General features: G+C 49.3%; 1 protein-coding gene across 1 annotated transcript; it reads left to right on the forward strand.

Annotated features, from left to right (window-relative positions):
* Window positions 1-370: 370 nt before the first annotated feature.
* On the forward strand, window positions 371-20,166 carry MRPL23 (mitochondrial ribosomal protein L23). The gene is made up of 5 exons (XM_038764867.1): window positions 371-444; window positions 6,159-6,281; window positions 8,837-8,919; window positions 9,060-9,133; window positions 19,815-20,166. The coding sequence occupies exons 1-5, from the start codon at window positions 428-430 to the stop codon at window positions 19,977-19,979; spliced, it is 462 nt and encodes a 153-aa protein (XP_038620795.1). The 5' UTR covers window positions 371-427; the 3' UTR covers window positions 19,980-20,166.
* Window positions 20,167-20,585: the final 419 nt, after the last annotated feature.

A 20,585-nucleotide genomic window follows, 5' to 3' on the forward strand; every position in this document is an offset into this window, starting at 1 on the left:
CAGTGCTCTGCACACAGTAAGTGCTCAATAAATACGATGATGATGATTGATTTTACTTGTACATATCTATTCTATTTATTTTATTTTGTTAGTATGTTTTGTTCTCTGTCTCCCCCTTTTAGCCTGTGAGCCCGCTGTTGGGTAGGGACTGTCTCTCTATGTTGCCAACTTGTACTTCCCAAGCGCTTAGCACAGTGCTCTGCACACAGTAAGCGCTCAATCAATACGATTGAATGAATGAATCCTTGCTATTACTATTATGATGAAGTGGAGGGTGGAGAGCCCTCAGCGCAGCACTGCGCATGCCCGGGCGTCGGCGTCGGCGGCGCAGTTCCCCCTCCGGCCGGCCGGGGGCGCGCAGCCCGGCGGCGGCCGGTCTCGCCGGGACTGGCGCCGGAAGTGACGACATCGGGAGCCGGCGGTCGGCATGGCGCAGAGAGTCCTGTGAGTACCGGTCCTTGGCTCTTCTCCATTCACCTTCAGGGCGTCCATCGCTACCCTCGAACACTGTTAGTCTCCCGGTACCTCGCTACCTCAGCCTCTCTTGGCCTGTCCTAGTTCCGCGCCTGCGCTGTCTGCTCCTTTCTTCCTCTCCTCTGCGCATGCGCCCTCGGCTCCTCCCCTCCCCCCCCCGTATTAAGTACGGATGAATGAATGAATCCTGTTCCAGGCATTCTGCGCATGCGCTCTCAGCTCCTCTGTTTTTTCCTCGTTCTGTCAGTTTGCCCCAGCCGTTCCGCGCATGCGCTCTCGGATCCCCCCCCCCCCCCCCGTTCCGTTCCGTCCTTCTTGCGCCTGCGCCGTTTGCTCCTTTCTTCCTCTCCCCCCTCCCATCAGCTTTTCATTCATTCATTCATTCAATCGTATTTATTGAGCGCTTAATGCGTGCAGAGCACTGTACTAAGCGCTTGGGAAGTACAAGTTGGCAACATATAGCTTGTCCCAGCCGTTCATTCATTCATGTCAAGGCCATTCATTCAGTCGTATTGAGCGCTTACTGTGTGCAGAGCACTGTACTAAGCGCTTGGGAAGTACAAGTTGGCAACATATAAATTGTCCCAGCCGTTCATTCATTCATGTCCAGGCCATTCATTCAGTCGTATTTATTGAGCGCTTCCTGTGTGCAGAGCACTGTACTAAGCGCTTGGGTAGTACAAGTTGGCAACATGTAGCTTGCCCCAGCCGTTCATTCATTCATGTCAAGGCCCTACTGAGAGCTCACCCCCTCCAGGAGGCCTTCCCAGACTGAGCCCCCTCCTTCCTCTCCCCCTCGTCCCCCTCTCCAATCAATCAATCAATCAATCGCATTTATTGAGTGCTTACTGTGTGCAGAGCACTGTACTAAGCGCTTGGGAAGTACAAGTTGGCAACATATAGAGACGGTCCCTACCCAACAGCGGGCTCACAGTCTAGAAGGGGGAGACAGAGAACAAAACCAAACATACTAACAAAATAAAATAAATAGAATAGATAGGTACAAGTAAAATAAATAAATAAATAGGGTAATAAATATGTACAAACATATATACATATATACAGGTGCTGTGGGGAAGGGAAGGTGGTAAGATGGGGGGATGGATGGAGGGGGGGAGAGGGGGAGGCCGTTTGCTCCTTTCTTCCTCTCCCCCCTTTCCATTCATTCAGTCGTATTTATTGAGCGCTTACTGTGTGCAGAACACTGGACTAAGCGCTTGGGAAGTCCAAGTTGGCAACATATAGAGACGGTCCCTACCCAACAGCGGGCTCACAGTCTAGAAGGGGGGGGAGACAGACAACAAAACAAAACATATAAACCAAATAAAATAAATAGAATAAATCTGTACAGGGAAAATAAATAGAGTAATAAATATGTGCAAACATATATAAAGGTGCTGTGGGGAGGGGGAGGAGGCGTGCCTGCGCTCTCGGCTCCTTCCCCCATCCCGTCCTTCTTGCGCCTGTGCCGTTTGCTCCTTTCTTCCTCTCCCCCCTCCCATCAGCTTTTCACTCATTCAATAGTATTTATTGAGCGCTTACTGTGTGCAGAGCACTGTACTAAGCGCTTGGGAAGTACAAGCAGCCGCTCATTCACTCATTTATTATTATTATAATGATATTTATTAAGCGCTTACTCTGTGCAAAGCACTGTTCTAAGCGCTGGGGAGGTTACAAGGTGATCAGGTTGTCCCATGGTGGGGGCTCACAGTCTTCATCCCCATTTTACAGATGAGGGAACTGAGGCTCAGAGAAGTTAAGTGACTTGCCCAAAGTCACCCAGCTGACAATTGGCGGAGCCGGGATTTGAACCCATGACCTCTGACTCCAAAGCCCGGGCTCTTTCCACCGAGCCACGCGCTTACTGTGTGCAGAGCACTGTACTAAGCGCTTGGAAAGTACAATTTGGCAACATATAGAGACGGTCCCTACCCAACAGTGGGCTCACAGTTTAGAAGGGGGAGACAGACAACGAAACAAAACATATAAACCAAATAAAATAAATAGAATAAATCTGTACAAGTAAAATAGAGTAATAAATATATACAAACATATATACATATATACAGGTGCTGTGGGGAGGGGAAGGAGGTAAGGCCGGGGGAGGGGGAGGAGGCACGCCTGCGCCCTCGGCTCCTCGAATAATAATAATAATGATGGCATTTGTTAAGCGCTTACTGTGTGCAAAGCACTGTTCTAAGCGCTCGGGGGCATTCAAGGTGATCGGGTTGTCCCACGTGGGGCTCACAGTCTTCATCCCCATTTCACAGATTAGGTAACAGGCTCAGAAAAATGAAGTGACTTGCCCAAGGTCACACAGCAGACATGTGGCGGAGTTAAGATTAGAACCCACGACCTCTGACTCCCAAGCCCGTGCTCTTTCCACTGGGCCCTCTCCTTCCTCGCCCCCTCCTCCCCATCCCCCCGCCTTACCTCCTTCCCCTCCCCACAGCACCCGTATATATGTCTATATGTTTGTACCAATTTATTACTCTATTTATTTTATTTGTACATATTTATTCTATTTCATTTTGTTAATTTGTTTTGTTCTCTGTCTCCCCTTTCTAGCCTGTGAGCCCACTGTTGGGTCGGGACCGTTTCTATATGTTGCCAACTTGGACTTCCCAAGCGCTTAGTACAGTGCTCTGCACACAGTAAGCGCTCAATAAATACGATTGAATGAATTTGCTGCTCCTCTCTTTTCCTCCCCCCTCCCATCAGCTTGTCCCAGCCGTTCCCCACCTGCGCTCTCGGCTCCTCTCTTTCAATCAATCGTATTTATTGAGCGCTTACTATGTGCAGAGCACTGTACTAAGCGCTTGGGAAGTCCAAGTTGGCAACATATAGAGACAGTCCCTACCCAACAGTGGGCTCACAGTCTAGAAGGGGGAGTCAGAAAACCAATCAATCAATCAATCAATCAATCACTCCCAAGCCCGGGCTCTTTCCATTGAGCGCGCTGCTTCTCTGATGTGTCTGTTCTATTCTTCTAATTGTCCTCTCCCAAGCGCTTAGTACAGTTCTCTGCCCACAGCAAGCGTTTAATAAATTTGTATGAATGAATGAGGGAGAGTGGAGCTGGGGGTTCTCAGCCGACCCATTCAGTCATTCACGCTGCTGAAGAAGCAGCGTGGCTCAGTGAAAAGAGCCCGGGCTTTGGAGTCAGAGGTCATGGGTTCGAATCCCGGCTCCACCGCATGACGGCTGTGTGACCTTGGGCAAGTCACTTAACTTCTCTGAACCTCAGTTACCTCATCTGTAAAATGGGGATTGATTGTGAGCCCCACGTGGGGCAACTTGATCACCTTGTATTCCCCCCAGCGCTTAGAACAGTGCTCTGCACATAGTAAGCACTTAACAAATGCCATTATTGTTATTATTATTATTCATTCAGTGGTATTTATTAAGTGCTTACCGTGTGCAGAGCACTGTGCTAAGCACTCGCACCGTGGCTTAGTGGAAAGAGCCTGGGCTTGGGAGTCAGAGGCCTCCGCCACTTATCAGCTGTGTGACTTTGGGCAAGTCTCTTCGCTTCTCTGGGCCTCAGTTACCTCATCTGTAAAATGGGGATTGAGATTGTGAGCCCCAAGTGGGACAACCTCATCACCTTGTATCCCCCCCAGCGCTTAGAACAATGCTTGGCACATAGTAAGCGCTTAACAAATACCATCATCGTCCTTGTCATCTCTTGGCAAAGTAACAATAATCAATCAATCAATCGTATTTATTGAGCGCTTACTGTGTCCAGAGCACTGTACTAAGCGCTTGGGAAGTACAATAATAAAAATGACGGTATTTGTTAAACGCTTACTATGTGCCAAGCACGGTTCTAAACTCTGGGGTGGATACACGATAATAAGGTGGTCCCACGTGGGGCTCACAGTCTTAATCCCCTGTTTCCAGATGAGGTAACTGAGGCCCAGAGAAGTGAAGTGGCAGGCCCAGAGTCACACAGCTGATAAGTGGCGGGGCCGGGATTAGAACCCATGACCTCTGACTTCCAAGCCCGGGCTCTTCAGTCAATCAATCAATCAATCAATCGTATTTATTGAGCGCTTACTGTGTGCAGAGCGCTTGGGAAGCAGCGTGGCTCAGTGGAAAGAGCCCGGGCTTTGGAGTCAGAGGTCATGGGTCCGAATCCCGGCTCCACCACATGTCTGCTGTGTGACCTTGGGCCAGTCACTTAACTTCTCTCAGTTACCTCATCTGTAAAATGGGGATTAAGACTGTGAGCCCCACGTGGGGCAACCTGATCACTTTGTATCCCCCCCCAAGCGCTTAGAACAGTGCTTTGCACATAGTAAGCGCTTAACAAATGCCAACATTATTATTATTATTATTATTATTAAAGTTCACCTCCTCCAGGAGGCCTTCCCAGACTGAACCCCTTCCTTCCTCTCCCCCTCGCCCCCCTCTCCATCCCCCCCATCTTACCTCCTTCCCTTCCCCACAGCACCTGTATATATGTTTGTACATATTTATTACTCTATTTATTTTACCTGTACATATCTAGTCTATTTTATTTTGTTAGTATGTTTGGTTTTGTTCTCTGCCTCCCCCTTTTAGACTGTGAGCCCACTGTTGGGTAGGGACCGTCTCTCTATGTTGCCAATTTGTACTTCCCAAGCGCTTACTACAGTGCTCTGCACATAGTAAGCGCTCAATAAATACGATTGATGATGATGATGAAAGTTGGCAACATATAGAGACGGTCCCTACCCAACAGTGGGCTCACAGTCTTGAAGGGGGAGACTGCGACTGAGCCACGCTGCCTGTCATCATCATCATCATCATCATCATCAATCGTATTTATTGAGCGCTTTCTGTGTGCAGAGCACTGTACTAAGCGCTTGGGAAGTGCAAATTGGCAACATAGAGAGACAGTCCCTACCCAACAGTGGGCTCACAGTCTTGAAGGGGGAGACTGCGACTGAGCCACGCTGCCTGTCATCATCATCATCAATCGTATTTATTGAGCGCTTACTATGTGCAGAGCACTGTACTAAGCGCTTGGGAAGTACAAATTGGCAACATACAGAGACAGTCCCTACCCAACAGTGGGCTCACAGTCTTGAAGGGGGAGACTGCGACTGAGCCACGCTGCCTGTCATCATCATCATCAATCGTATTTATTGAGCGCTTACTATGTGCAGAGCACTGTACTAAGCGCTTGGGAAGTGCAAATTGGCAACATACAGAGACAGTCCCTACCCAACAGTGGGCTCACAGTCTTGAAGGGGGAGACTGCGACTGAGCCACGCTGCCTGTCAATGCAACAATAAACCGAGCGCTTAGAGCGGATTGCCCTGGTGGCTCTTGGGGGCCTGGGGGGTATATATGTATATATACATATATATGGGGGGACCTGTCTATATGTATCACCTGTATATATGTATATATGTTTGTACATATTTATTACTCTATTTATTTATTTATTTATTTATTTTATTTGTACATATCTATTCTATTTATTTTATTTTGTTAGTATGTTTGGTTTTGTTCTCTGTCTCCCCCTTTAAGACTGTGAGCCCACTGTTGGGTAGGGACCGTCTCTCTATGTTGCCAATTTGTACTTCCCAAGCGCTTAGTACAGTGCTCTGCACATAGTAAGCGCTCAATAAATACGATTGATGATGATGATGATGATGATGGGGGGTGCTCGGTGCCCCCCGCTCCCCGTCCAGGTACCCCCTGTACCAGCGAGGGAACCCCCAGCTGCGGGTCTTCCGGACCAACTTCTTCGTGCAGCTGGTGAGGCCTGGGAAGGAGCAGCCGGAGGACACCGTCCAGTTCCGCATCCCCATGACGTGAGTCCGGCCTGGCCAGCCCGCGGGATAATAATAATAATAATGATAATAATAATAATAATAATAATAATAATAATAATAATGGCATTTATTAAGCGCTTACTATGTGCAAAGCACTGTTCTAAGCGCTGGAGAGGATACAAAGGGATTAGATGGGCGGAGGATTGTTGGGGGGGCCGCCCGGGGCATGGACACAGCCGGCTGCCTGCTCATCCGTGCCCGGGTTCCTGGGAGGGACACGGGGGGGAGGGCCGCGGGGCAGAGATGGAGCGGGCAGCGGCGGGCGGTGCCGGCTCGTTCTCCTCACGCGTCGTGGCGATCCACGTTAATCCACGATCTTTAAGCGCTTAGTACAGTGCTCTGCATCATCATCATCATCAATCGTATGTATTGAGCGCTTACTGTGTGCAGAGCACTGTACTAAGCGCTTGGGAAGTCCAAATTGGCAACATAGAGAGACAGTCCCTACCCAGCAGTGGGCTCACAGTCTAAAAGGGGGAGACAGAGAACAAAACCAAACATACTAACAAAATAAAATAAATAGAATAGATATGGACAAGTAAAATAAATAAATAAATAGAGTAATAAATATGTACAAACATATATACAGGTGCTGTGGGGAAGGGAAGGAGGTAAGATGGGGGGATGGAGAGGGGGACGAGGGGGAGAGGAAGGAAGGGGCTCAGTGTGGGAAGGCCTCCTGGAGGAGGTGAGCTCTCAGCAGGGCCTTGAAGGGAGGAAAAGAGGGCGGATGGGCAGAGGGAGGGCATTCCAGGCCCGGGGGATGACGTGGGCCGGGGTCGATGGCGGGACAGGCGAGAGCGAGGTACGGTGAGGGGAGCGAGGTACGGCGAGGTACTCTGCACACAGTAAGCGCTCAATAAATACGATTGATGATGATGATCCCTGCTCCCCTCCGCCCCGTGGATCGTGGGGATCCCTGCCTCCCCCCTCCCCGGGAATCGTGGGGATCCCCGCCTCCGTCCTCCCCGGGGATCGTGGAGATCCCTTCCCCTCTCATCTCCAGGGATTGTGGTGATCACTGCCTCCCTCCTCCTCAAGGACCGTGGTGATCCCTGCTCCCTCTTCCGTGTGGATCATGGGGATCCCTGCCCGCTCCTCCCCAGGGATCACAGTGGTCCCTCCCTGTTCCTTCCCAAGGATTATGGTGGTCACTGCCTCCCTCCTCCCCATGGATCATGGTGGTCCCTGCCCCCTCCTCCACATGGATTCTGGGGATCCCTGCCTCCCTCCTCCCCATGGATCATGGTGGTCCCTGTCCCCTCCTCCCCATGGATTCTGGGGATCCCTGCCTCCCTCTTCCCCATGGATCTTGGTGATCCCTGCTCCCTCTTCCGCATGGCCCACTGTTAGGTAGGGGACAGTCTCTATAAGTTGCCAACTTGTACTTCCTAAGCGCTTAGTACAGTACTGTGCACACAGCGCTCAATAAATATGATTGAATGAATGAATGAATCATGGGGATCCCTGCCTCCTCCTCCCCAGGGATCCTGGTGACCTCTTCCCCCCTTGTCTCCAGGGATTGTGGTGATCCCTGTCCCCCTCCCCTTCAAGTATCATGGTGATCCTTGCTCCCTTCCTCCCCAGGGATCATGAAGATCCCTGCTCCCTCTTCCGCATGAATCACGGGGATCCCTGCCCTCTCCTCCCCAGGTTTCACAGTGGTCCTTCCCCCCTCCTTTCCCATGGATTATGGTGGTCACTGCCCCCTCCTCCCCAGATCGTGGGAATACCTGCCCCCTCCTTCCCAGGGATCACAGGGGTCCTTCCCCCCTCCTTTCCATGGATTATGGTGGTCACTGCCCCCCTCCTCCCCAGATCGTGGGGATACCTGCCCCGTCCTCCCCAGGGATCACAGGGGTCCCTCCCCCCTCCTTTCCATGGATTATGGTGGTCACTGCCCCCTCCTCCCCAGATCGTGGGGATACCTGCCCCCTCCTCCCCAGGGATCACAGGGGTCCCTCCCTCCTCCTTCCCATGGATTATGGTTGTCACCGCCTCCCTCCTTCCCAGGGATCATGGAGATCCCTGCTCCCTCTTCCACATGGATCCTGGGGATTCCTGCCCCCGTCCTTCCCACGGATCATGGTGATCCCTGGCCCCCCCCACCCCGCCCATGGATCTTGGATCAAGGCCCTACTGAAAGCTCACCTCCTCCAGGAGGCCTTCCGAGACTGAGCCCCTTCCTTCCTCTCCCCCTCGCCCCCCTCTCCATCCCCCCCATCTTACCTCCTTCCCTTCCTCACAGCACCTGTATATATGTATATATGTTTGTACAGATTTATTACTCTATTTATTTTACTTGTACGTATCTATTCTATTTTTGTTAGTATGTTTAGTTTTGTCTCCCCCTTTTAGACTGTGAGCCCACTGTTGGGTAGGGACTGTCTCTATATGTTGCCAACTTAGTACAGTGCTCTGCACACAGTAAGCGCTCAATAAATACGATTGATGATGATGATGATGATGATGGTGGGCACTGCCCCCAGGACCCTGTGTTAAATCCCTCCTTCTGCCCTCCCAACCCCCCCTAGGATGACCCGGATCGACATGAGGAATTATCTCCAGACCATCTACAAGGTTCCCGTGGCCACAGTGAGGACCAGGATTCAGTTTGGTGAGCCCAACCCCATCCCCTTCCCCGCCGCCCCCAGGACGGGCATCCCGGGGGGTGGCCCTCCGGCCGGGGCCCGGGGTCAGCGATGGGCGGGCTGGGCCGTGGGGTCAGTAACCATCCCTTCCCCTCCCCGGCGCAAGGCTCCAATAAGAAGAGGGATCACAGGAACCAACGGGTGAAGCAGCCGGACTACAAGGTGGCCTACGTCCAGCTGGTGAGTGGGCACCACCGTCTGTACCCGCCGTGCCCGGGGCGGGCGTGGGCACCGGGAACGGGCTAATGGCCCACTGCCAGTCGCCGCTCCTCAGTGGCTGCTGTGCTCCCGCTGCAGCCAAATGATGGGTATATGTGTAGAGAAGCAGCGTGGCTCAGTGGAAAGAGCCCGGGCTTTGGAGTCAGTGGCCGTGGGTTCAAATCCCGGCTCCACCACTTGTCAGCTGCGTGACCTTGGGCAAGTCACTTAACTTCCCTGGACCTCAGTTTTTTTTTAATAACGGCATTTATTAAGCGCTTACAATGTGCGAAGCACTGTTCTACGCGCTGGGGAGGTTACAAGTTGATCAGGTTGTCCCACGGGGGGCTCACAGTCTTCATCCCCTTTTTCCAGGTGAGGTAACTGAGGCCCAGAGAAGTGAAGTGACTTGCCCAAAGTCACTCAGCTGACAATGGGCGGAGCCGGGATTCGAACCCTTGACCTCTGACTCCAAAGCCCGGGCTCTTTCCACTGAGCCATGCTGCTTCTCAGTTCCCTCATCTGTAAAATGGGGGTTGACTGTGAGACCCCCGTGGGACAACCTGATCACCTTGTATCCCCCCAGCGCTTAGAACAGTGCTTTGCACATAGTAAGTGCTTAATAAATGCCATCATTATTATTATGATATATATGTATATATGTATACATATGTATATATAAATATACGTGCATGTTTGTACATATTTATTGCTCTATTTTACTTGTACATATCTATGCTATTCATTTTATTTTGTTAATATGTTTGGTTTTGTTCTCTTTCTCCCCCTTCTAGACTGTGAGCCCACTGTTGGGTAGGGACCGTCTCTATATGTTGCCAACTTGTACTTCCCAAGCGCTTAATCCAGGGCACTGCACACAGTAAGCGCTCAGTAAATACGATTGATTGATTGATTGAAATGATAATAATAACAATGATGGTATTTGTCAAGCGCTTACTATGTGCCAAGCACTGTTTTAAGCACTGAGGTAGATACAAGGTGATCATGTTGTCCCCCCGTGGGCTTGCAGTCTTCATCCCCGTTTTCCAGATGAGGGAACTGAGGCCCAGAGAAGTGAAGTGACTTGCCCAAAGTCATAGGTAGAAGGTCGGGGCTTGCATTCATTCATTCAATCATATTTATTGAGCGCTTACTGTGTGCAGAGCACTGTACTAAGCGCTTGGGAAGTACAAGTTGGCAACATATAGAGACGGTCCCTACCCAACAGTGGGCTCACAGTCTAGAAGGGGGAGACAGAGAACAAAACAAAACATATTAACAGAATAAATAGAATAAATATGTACAAGTAAAATAAATTAATAGAGTAATAAATACGTACAAACATATATACATATATACAGGTGCTGTGGGGAAGGGAAGGAGGTAAGGTGGGGGGATGGAGAGGGGGACGAGGGGGAGAGGGCAGTCTTCATCCCCATTTTACAGATTCATTCATTCATTCCATCGTATTTATTGAGCACTTACTGTGTGCAGAGCACTGTACTAAGCACTTGGGAAGTACAAGTTGGCAAACATATAGAGACGGTCCCTACCCAACAGCGGGCTCACAGTCTAGAAGGAGACTACAGATGAGGGAACTGAGGCCCAGAGAAGTGAAGTGACTTGCCCAAATTCTCACAGCTGGTAAGCGGCCGAGCCGGGATTAGAACCCACGACCTCTGACTCCCAAGCCCGGGCTCCCGGCAGATGTGCTGAGTGCCCGCTCCTTACCACTGTGCTAAGCACACCCTGTCACCCTGCTCTGCTCACAATAAACACTCAATAAATATGATTGATTGATTGACTTGTACTTCCCAAGCGCTTAGTCCAGTGCTCTGCACACAGTAAGCGCTCAATAAATACGATTGAATGAATGAATGAATATATGTTTGTACGCATTTTATTTTATTTATACATATTTATTCTATTTATTTTATTTTGTTAATATGTTTTGTGTTGTTCTATGTCTCCCCCTTCTAGACTGTGAGCCCGCTGTTGGGTAGGGACCGTCTCTAGATGTTGCCAACTTGTATTTCCCAAGCGCTTAGTACAGTGCTCTGCTCACAGTAAACACTCAATAAATACGATTGATTGATTGACTTGTACTTCCCAAGCACTTAGTCCAGTGCTCTGCACACAGTAAGCGCTCAATAAATACGATTGAATGAATGAATGAATGAATATATGTTTGTACATATATTTTATTTATACGTATTTATTCTATTTATTTTGTTAATATGTTTTGTGTTGTTGTCTGTCTCCCCCTTCTAGACTGTGAGCCCACTGTTGGGTAGGGACCGTCTCTAGATGTTGCCAACTTGTATTTCCCAAGCGCTTAGTACAGTGCTGTGCTCACAGTAAACACTCAATAAATACGATTGATTGACTTGTACTTCCCAAGCGCTTAGTCCAGTGCTCTGCACACAGTAAGCGCTCAATAAATACGATTGAATGAATGAATGAATGTATATATGTTTGTACGTATTTATTTTATTTATACATATTTATTCTATTCATTTTATTTTGCTAATATGTTTTGTGTTGTTCTCTGTCTCCCCCTTCTAGACTGTGAGCCCGCTGTTGGGTAGGGACCGTCTCTAGGCGTTGCCGACTTGTACTTCCCAAGCGCTTAGTACAGTGCCCTGCACACAGTAAGCGCTCAATAAATGCGATTGAATGAATGAATGAATGAATGGTCCATGTGCTGAGCGCCCCTTCCTAGCCACCGTGCTGCATGCCCTTTGCCAGCTAATGTGCTGAGCGCCCATTGCTGGCTGCTGTGCTGAGCGCCTACAATTTTCAGAGGTCTGGACTAGATGCTTAGCACTTAGTCCAAGCACTTTTCCTATCCCACCTTGATCATTCATTCATCCAGTCGTATTTATTATAATAATAATAATAATAATAATAATAATAATAATAATAATAATGGTATTTGTTAAGCGCTTACTATGTGCCAAGCACTCTTCTAAGCGCTGGGGGAGATACAAGGTCGAAAGGTTGCCCCACGGGGGGCTCACAGCCTTAATCCCCCCTTTTACAGATGAGGTAACTGAGGCAGAGAGAAGTTAAGTGACTTGCCCAAGGTCACACAGCAGACAAGTGGCAGAGCCGGGATTCGAACCCACGTCCTCTGACTCCCAAGCCCGGGCTCTTGCCACTAAGCCACGTTGAGCGTTCATTGGGTGCAGAGCACTGTACTAAGCTCTTGGGAAATACAACTCAGCTATAAAGAGACGTAATAATAATAATAATAATAATGTTGGTATTTGTTAAGCGCTTACTTTGTGCAAAGCACTGTTCTAAGCGCTGGGGTAGATACAAGGTAATCAGGTTGTCCCACGTGGGGCTCACAGTCTTCATCCCCATTTTCCAGATGAGGGAACTGAGGCCCAGAGAAGTGAAGTGACTTGCCCGAAGTCACACAGCTGACAAGTGGCGGAGCCGGGATTTGAACCCACGACCTCTTGACTCCAAAGCCCGGGCTCTTTCCACTGAGCCACGCTGCTTCTCTGGTAATCCCTGCCCGCACTGAGTTTACGGTCTGGGGGGCGGGGGAGACAGACATCAAAACCAGTAAACAGGCATCAATAATAATAATAGTAATATAAATAAATAGAATTGTAGACATAAATACATATATATACATGTATATGTATATATAAATACATATATATGTATTTATGTCTACAATTCTATTTATATATATATATTTATATTTATATATATATATATATATATATATATATATATATATAAAAGCAGCATGGCTCAGTGGAAAGAGCCCGGGCTTTGGAGTCAGAGGTCATGGGTTCAAATCCCGGCCTCGCCACTTGTCAGCTGTGTGACTTTGGGCAAGTCACTTCACTTCTCTGGGCCTCAGTTCCCACATCTGTAAAATGGGGATGAAGACTGTGAGCTCCGTGTGGGACAACGTGATCACCTTGTATCCCTCCCAGCGCTTAGAACAGTGCTTTGCCTATAGTAAGCGCTTAATAAATTCCCCCTCTAGACTGTGAGCCTGGTGTTGGGTGGAGACCATCTCCATATGTTGCCAACTTGGACTTCCCAAGTGCTTAGTATGTATATATGTTTGTACATATTTATTACTCTATTTATTTTACTTGTACATTATTCTATTTATTTTATTTTGTTAATACGTTTGATTTTGTTCTCTGTCTGCCCCTCCTAGACTGGGAGCCCACTGTTGGGTAGGGACCTGCTCTAGATGTTGCCAACTTGGACTTCCCAAGCGCTTAGTACAGTGCTCTGCACACAGTAAGTCCTCAATAAATACGATTGATTGATTAGTACAGCGCTCTGCACACAGTAAGCGCTCAATAAATACGATTGAATGAATGAATAAATGCTATCATTATTATTATTATTATTATTATCAAAACAAGTCAACAGGCATTAATATAAATAAATAGAATTATAGATGTGTACGTATATATACAAGTGCTGCGGGGCTGCCTCCTCGCTGACCCCCCTGCCTCCGGTCTCCCCTCACTCCAGTCTGTACTTCACTCTGCTGCCCGGATCGTTTTTCTACAGGCCCAGAGAATCAATCAATCAATCAATCGTATTTATTGAGTGCTTACTGTGTGCAGAGCACTGTACTAAGCGCTTGGGAAGTCCAAGTTGGCAACATATAGAGACAGTCCCTACCCAAAAGTGGGCTCACAGGCCCTAGCTGACCCCGGGCATGGGCCAGTGGCCACCCACAGGGGCCACCCCAGTTGTCTGTCAATCAGTCAATCAATCAATCAATCGTATTTATTGAGCGCTTACTGTGTGCAGAGCACTGGACTAAACGCTTGGGAAGTACAAATTGGCAACATAACATTGTGTCCCCCTTGTAGACCGTGAGCCTGTTGTTGGGTAGGGATTGTCTCTATCTGTTGCCAATTGGACTTTCCAAGCGCTTAGTACAGTGCTCTGCACACAATAAGCACTCAATAAATACAAAGCGCTCTATTTATTTTACTTGTACATATTTACTGTGCTATTTATTTTGTTAAGGATGTGCATATAGCTATAATTCTGTTTGTTCTGACGATTTTGACACCTGTCTCCATGCTTTGTTTTGTTGTCTGTCTCCCCCTTCTAGACTGTGAGCCCATTCATTCATTCATTCAGTCAGTCGTATTTATTGAGCGCTTACTGTGTGCAGAGCACTGTACTAAGCACTTGGGAAGTCCAAGTTGGCAACATATAGAGACGGTCCCCACCCAACAGTGGGCTCACAGTCTCGTTGTTTGGTAGGGATTGTCTCTATCTGTTGCCAAATTGGACTTTCCAAGCGCTTAGTACAGTGCTCTGCACACAATAAGCGCTCAATAAATACAGAGTGCTCTATTTCTTCTACTTGTACATATGGGGAAGCAGCGTGGCTCAGTGGAAAGAGCCCGGGCTTTGGAGGCAGAGGTCATGGGTTCAAATCCCGGCTCCGCCACCTGTCAGCTGTGTGACTTTGGGCAAGTCACTTCGCTTCTCCATGCCTCCGTTACCTCATCTGTAAAATGGGGATGAAGACTGTGAGCCCCACGCGGGACAACCTGATCACCTTGTAAACTCCCTAGCGCTTAGAACAGTGCTTTGCACATAGTAAGTGCTTAATAAATGCTATTATTATTATTACAGTCTTTTAGACTGTAAGCCCACTGTTGGGTAGGGACTGTCTCTATATGTTGCCAACTTGTACTTCCCAAGCGCTTAGTACAGTGCTCTGCACACAGTAAGCGCTCGATAAATACGATTGATGATGATATTATTATTATTATTTACTATTCTATTTATTTTGTTAATAATGTGCATATAGCATATAGCAACATAGAGAGACAGTCCCTACCCAACAGTGGGCTCACAGTCTTGAAGGGGGAGACTGCGACTGAGCCACGCTGCCTGTCATCATCATCATCAATCGTATTTATTGAGCGCTTACTATGTGCAGAGCACTGTACTAAGCGCTTGGGAAGTACAAATTGGCAACATACAGAGACAGTCCCTACCCAACAGTGGGCTCACAGTCTTGAAGGGGGAGACTGCGACTGAGCCACGCTGCCTGTCATCATCATCATCAATCGTATTTATTGAGCGCTTACTATGTGCAGAGCACTGTACTAAGCGCTTGGGAAGTGCAAATTGGCAACATACAGAGACAGTCCCTACCCAACAGTGGGCTCACAGTCTTGAAGGGGGAGACTGCGACTGAGCCACGCTGCCTGTCAATGCAACAATAAACCGAGCGCTTAGAGCTTATTATTTACTATTCTATTTATTTTGTTAATAATGTGCATATAGCTCCAATTCTAGTTGTTCCCACGCTTTTGACAGCCGTCCACATGTTTTGTGTTGTTGTCTGTCTCCCCCTTCTAGACTGTGAGCCCGCTGTTGGGTAGGGACCGTCTCTATATGTCGCCGATTTGTCCTTCCCAAGCGCTTAGTACAGTGCTCTGCACACAGTAAGCGCTCAATAAATACGATTGAATGAATGAATGAACGAACGAAGGTTGAGTTACCCCCAGCCGCCACTAGGTGGCAGCAGTGCTCTTCCCCCCCCCCAGTTCAGGGAACTATTTTTTTTTTTAATTGATCAATCATTGGTACTTATTCATTCATTCATTCAATCGTATTTATTGAGCGCTTACTGTGTGCAGAGCACTGGACCAAGCGCTTGGGAAGTACAAATTGACAACATAGAGAGATGGTCCCTACCCAACAACGGGTTCACAGTCTAGAAGGGGGCATTGAGCACTTACTGTGTGCAGAGCAGTGTGATGATGATAATCAATCAATCAATCGTATTGAGCGCTTACTGTGTGCAGAGCAGTGTGATAATGGTAATCAATCAATCAATCGTATTTATTGAGCGCTTACTGTGTGCGGAGCACTGTACTAAGCGCTTGGCAACATATAGAGACAATCCCTACCCAACAGTGGGCCCACAGTGATGATGATGGTATTTGTTAAGCGCTTACTCTGTGCCAAGCACTGTTCTAAGGGCTGGGGTAGATACAAGGTAATAATAATGATGGTATTTGTTAAGGACTTACTCTGTGCCAAGCACTGTTCTAAGCGCTGGGGAGGTTACAAGGATATCAGGTTGTCCCACGGGGGGCCCACAGTCTTAATCCCCATTTTACAGATGAGGTAACTGAGGCTCAGAGAAGTGAAGTGACTTGCCCAAAGTCACACAGCTGACAAGTGGCGGAGCTGGGATTCGAACCCATGACCTCTGACTCCAAAGCCCATGCTCTTTCCACTGAGCCATGCTGCTTTCAGGTTGTTCCCCTGTGGGGCTCACAGTCTTCATCCCCATTTTGCACATGAGGTCACTGAGGCCCAGAGAAGTGAAGTGACTTGCCCAGAGTCACACAGCTGATAAGTGCAAAGCTGGGATTAGAACCCACGACTTCTGACTCCCAAGCCTGGGCTCTTTCCACTAAGCCACGCTGCTTCTCTGTACTGTACTAAGCTCTTGGGAGAGTACAGTATTCATTCAGTCATATTTATTGAGCGCTTACTGAGTGCTGAGCACTGTAGTAAGCGTTTGGGAACGTATGAAACAGGAATAAAGAGAGACAGTACCTGCCCACAGCGAGCTCACAGCCTTGGGGTGGGGGGAGACAGACAGCAATATAAATAAACAGGTATCAATAATAATAATAATGATGGCATTTATTAAGCGCTTACTATGTGCAAAGCACTGTTCTAAGCGCTGGGGAATTTACAAGGTGATCAGGTTGTCCCACGTGGGGCTCACAGTCTTAATCCCCATTTTACAGAGGAGGTAACCGAGGCATAGAGAAATGAAGTGGCCTGCCCAAAGTCACCCAGCTGACCAGTGGCAGAGCCAGGATTTGAACCGATGACCTCTGACTTCAAAGCCCAGGCTCTTTCCGCTGAGCCACGCTGCTTCCCTACTTCCCAAGCGCTTAGTACAGTGCTCTGCACACAGTAAGCGCTCGATAAATACAACGGAATGAATGAACGAATGAATGAAGCACTGGTCTAAGCGCTGGGGGGTTACAAGATGATCAGGTTGCCCCCCGCGGGGCTCACAGTCTTCATCCCCGTTTTACAGAGGAGGTAACTGAGGCCCAGAGAATCAATCAATCAATCAATCGTATCTATTGAGCGCTTACTGTGTGCACTAAGCACACAGTGTACTAAGCGCTTGGGAAGTACAAGTTGGAGACATCTTATCCTATCCCGTCTAGACTACTGCACCAGCCTTCTCTCTGATCTCCCATCCTCGTGTCTCTCTCCACTTCAATCCGTACTTCACGCTGCTGCCCGGATTATCTTTGTCCTGAAACGCTCTGGGCATATCACTCCCCTCCTCAAAAACCTCCAGTGGCTACCAATCAATCTGCGCATCAGGCAGAAACTCCTCACCCTGGGCTTCAAGGCTGTCCATCACCTCGCCCCCTCCTACCTCACCTCCCTTCTCTCCTTCTCCAGCCCAGCCCGCACCCTCCGCTCCTCCGCCGCTGATCTCCTCACCGTACCTCGCTCTCGCCTGTCCCGCCATCGACCCCCGGCCCACATCCTCCCCCGGGCCTGGAATGCCCCCAATCCCTCTGCCCCTCCGCCAAGCTAGCTCTCTTCCTCCCTTCAAGGCCCTACTGAGAGCTCGCCTCCTCCAGGAGGCCTTCCCAGACTGAGCCCCTTCCTTCCTCTCCCCCTCGTCCCCCTCTCCATCCCCCCCATCTTACCTCCTTCCCTTCCCCACAGCACCTGTATATATGTATATATGTTTGCACATATTTTTTACTCTATTTATTTATTTATTTTATTTATTCTATTCTATTCTAGTTATTTTGTTAGTATGTTTGGTTTTGTTCTCTATCTCCCCCTTTTAGACTGTGAGCCCACTGTTGGGTAGGGACTGTCTCTCTATGTTGCCAATTTGTACTTCCCAAGTGCTTAGTACAGTGCTCTGCACATAGTAAGCGCTCAATAAATACGATTGATGATGATGATCAATGTAACAGACACATTCCCTTCCCACAACAAGCTTACGTTCTACAGTCATATCCCGACAATGACCGTCCCCGCTTCAAAACCTCATCGAAGGCCCATCTCCTCCAAGAGGTCTTCCCTGACTGCGCCCTCCTTTCCTCTTCTCCCACTCCCTTCTGCGTCACTCCGACTCGCTCCCTTTCTTCATCCCCCCTCCCAGCCCCACAGCACTTTATATACATCTCTGTAATTTCATTTAGCCCTTTAGACTGCGAGCCCACTGTTGGGTAGGGACTGTCTCTATATGTTGCCAACTTGTACTTCCCAAGCGCTTAGTACAGTGCTCTGCACACAGTAAGCGCTCAATAAATACGATTGATGATGATGGTGGTTTGTTTATAACAGGCCTTCCCACATTAGGCCCCCCTTTTCCTCTGCTCCCCCTCCCCATCGCCCCGACTCACTCTCTTTGCTCTATCCCCCTCCCTGCCCCACAACACTTGTGTCTACAGGTACATAGCTATAATTCGATTTATTTATATTAACGATGGCTATATAGCTCTAATTCTATTTCTTGATATTGATGCTGTTGGCGCCTGTTTACTTGTTCTGATGTCTGCCTCCCCCCTTCTAGACTGTAAGCCCACACCGGGCAGGGACTGTCTCTCTCTGTTGCAGAGTTGTACTTTCCCAGCCTTAGTACAGTGTTCTGCACGCAATAAGCGCCCAATAAATACGATGGAGTGAATGAATGAATGAATAACGTCTGTCTCCACCTCTAGACTGCAAGCTCGTCGTGGGCAGGGAATGCGTCTGTTATTTTTGTTGACTTGGACTGTCCCAAGTCGTGGGCAGGGAATGTGTCTGTTATTTTTGTTGCCTTGGACTGCCCCAAGTCACTGTAATTTCGGTACTTGTTAAGCACTTGCTAGGTGCCAAGCGCTAATCTAAATGCTGGGGTAGATAATAATATTAATAGTAATAATGGTATTTGTTAAGCGCTCACTGTGCGCTAGAGAAGCAGCGTGGCCCAGTGGAAAGAGCCCGGGCTTTGGAGTCAGATGTCATGGGTTCAAATCCTGACCCCGCCAATTGTCAGCTGTGTGACTTTGGGCAAGTCACTTCACTTCTCTGGGCCTCAGTTCCCTCCTCTGTAAAATGGGGATGAAGACTGCGAGCCCCCCGTGGGACAACCTGATCGCCTGAGCCCCTTCCTTCCTCTCCCCCTCGTCCCCCTCTCCATCCCCCCGTCTTACCTCCTTCCCTTCCCCACAGCACCTGTATATATGTATATATGGTTGTACATATTTATTACTCTATTTATTTATTTTACTTGTACATTTCTTTCCTATTTATTTTATTTCGTTGGTATGTTTGGTTCTGTTCTCTGTCTCCTCCTTTTAGACTGTGAGCCCACTGTTGGGTAGGGACTGTCTCTATGTGTCGCCAACTTGTACTTCCCAAGAGCTTAGTACAGTGCTCTGCACCTAGTAAGCGCTCAATAAATATGATTGATTGATTGATTATAACCTCCCCAGTGCTTAGATCAGTGCTTGGCACATAATAATAATAATAGTAATAATAATAATGGCATTTATTAAGCGCTTACTATGTACATAGTAAGCACATAAGGTCCCAGGCGGAGGGGCAGGGGCGTGACCTTTTCTGTCCTCGCTCCCCGTCCCCCCACCAGGCTCACGGGCAGACCTTCGCCTTCCCGGACCTGTTTCCCAAGAAGGAGCCCCACACGGAGCCCGGCTCCTTCGCGGAGATCCAGAGCCGGCTCACGGACGAAGAGCGGCAGAAGCAGAAGGCCGACCCCCGCTGGGGCGGGGTCCCCCGCTGGTTCAGGCTGTGAGGAACACCGGACAGGGGCCCGGGGAGCCCGGGACCCCTCTCCCTTTCCCCCACCCCCCAACCGAGGGGTCCCGGTCCCGCCTCCCGAACCTCGGGGAGGTGGGGGGCTTGCGTCAACACCCATTAAAAACGTCTCCGGAGAAGACCACCGAGCTTTACCACGCGGGGAGGCTGGGGCTGTGGTGGGGGGCCCTGGAGACTTCTTGGGGGGGGACCCTTTGGCTTTTTGGGGAACCCTGGGGGCGTCCCTACCTCCCGAGGGTGAGCCTGGGGGTCCCGGGTTGTCCCTGAAGCCATCTGGGGAGTCCGGGGGGTCCCTACAGCCACCCGGCGTGGTCCTGGGGGGCCCTGCAGACATTTGGGGAACTCTGGGGGTCCCGGGGGGAGGTCCCCGGGGCCATCTGGGGGTCCCTACAGACCCCTGGGGTGATCCTGGGGGTTCCCCGCCTCAAAGCAGCTCTGCCGGTTGTGCAGGATCATCCGTGGTAGACCCCCCATCAGCTCCCTATCGGCCGGCCCCTCGGCAGGCACGGCCCACCGCGACGCCCGTGTCCCCAGAGGGCAGGTGGGTCACCCTGGAGAAACCCCCCCGAGACTGTCTTTTAGA

Source organism: Tachyglossus aculeatus, chromosome 22 (genome assembly GCF_015852505.1).
Source record: "Tachyglossus aculeatus isolate mTacAcu1 chromosome 22, mTacAcu1.pri, whole genome shotgun sequence".
Classification (NCBI taxonomy): domain Eukaryota; kingdom Metazoa; phylum Chordata; class Mammalia; order Monotremata; family Tachyglossidae; genus Tachyglossus; species Tachyglossus aculeatus.

Coding starts and splice junctions, on each gene's coding strand:
- MRPL23 (XM_038764867.1), top strand. Junction 6,282..8,836: donor CAGTTCCGCATCCCCATGAC/GTGAGTCCGGCC, acceptor AACCCCCCCTAG/GATGACCCGGATCGACATGA. Junction 8,920..9,059: donor GAGGACCAGGATTCAGTTTG/GTGAGCCCAACC, acceptor CCCCGGCGCAAG/GCTCCAATAAGAAGAGGGAT.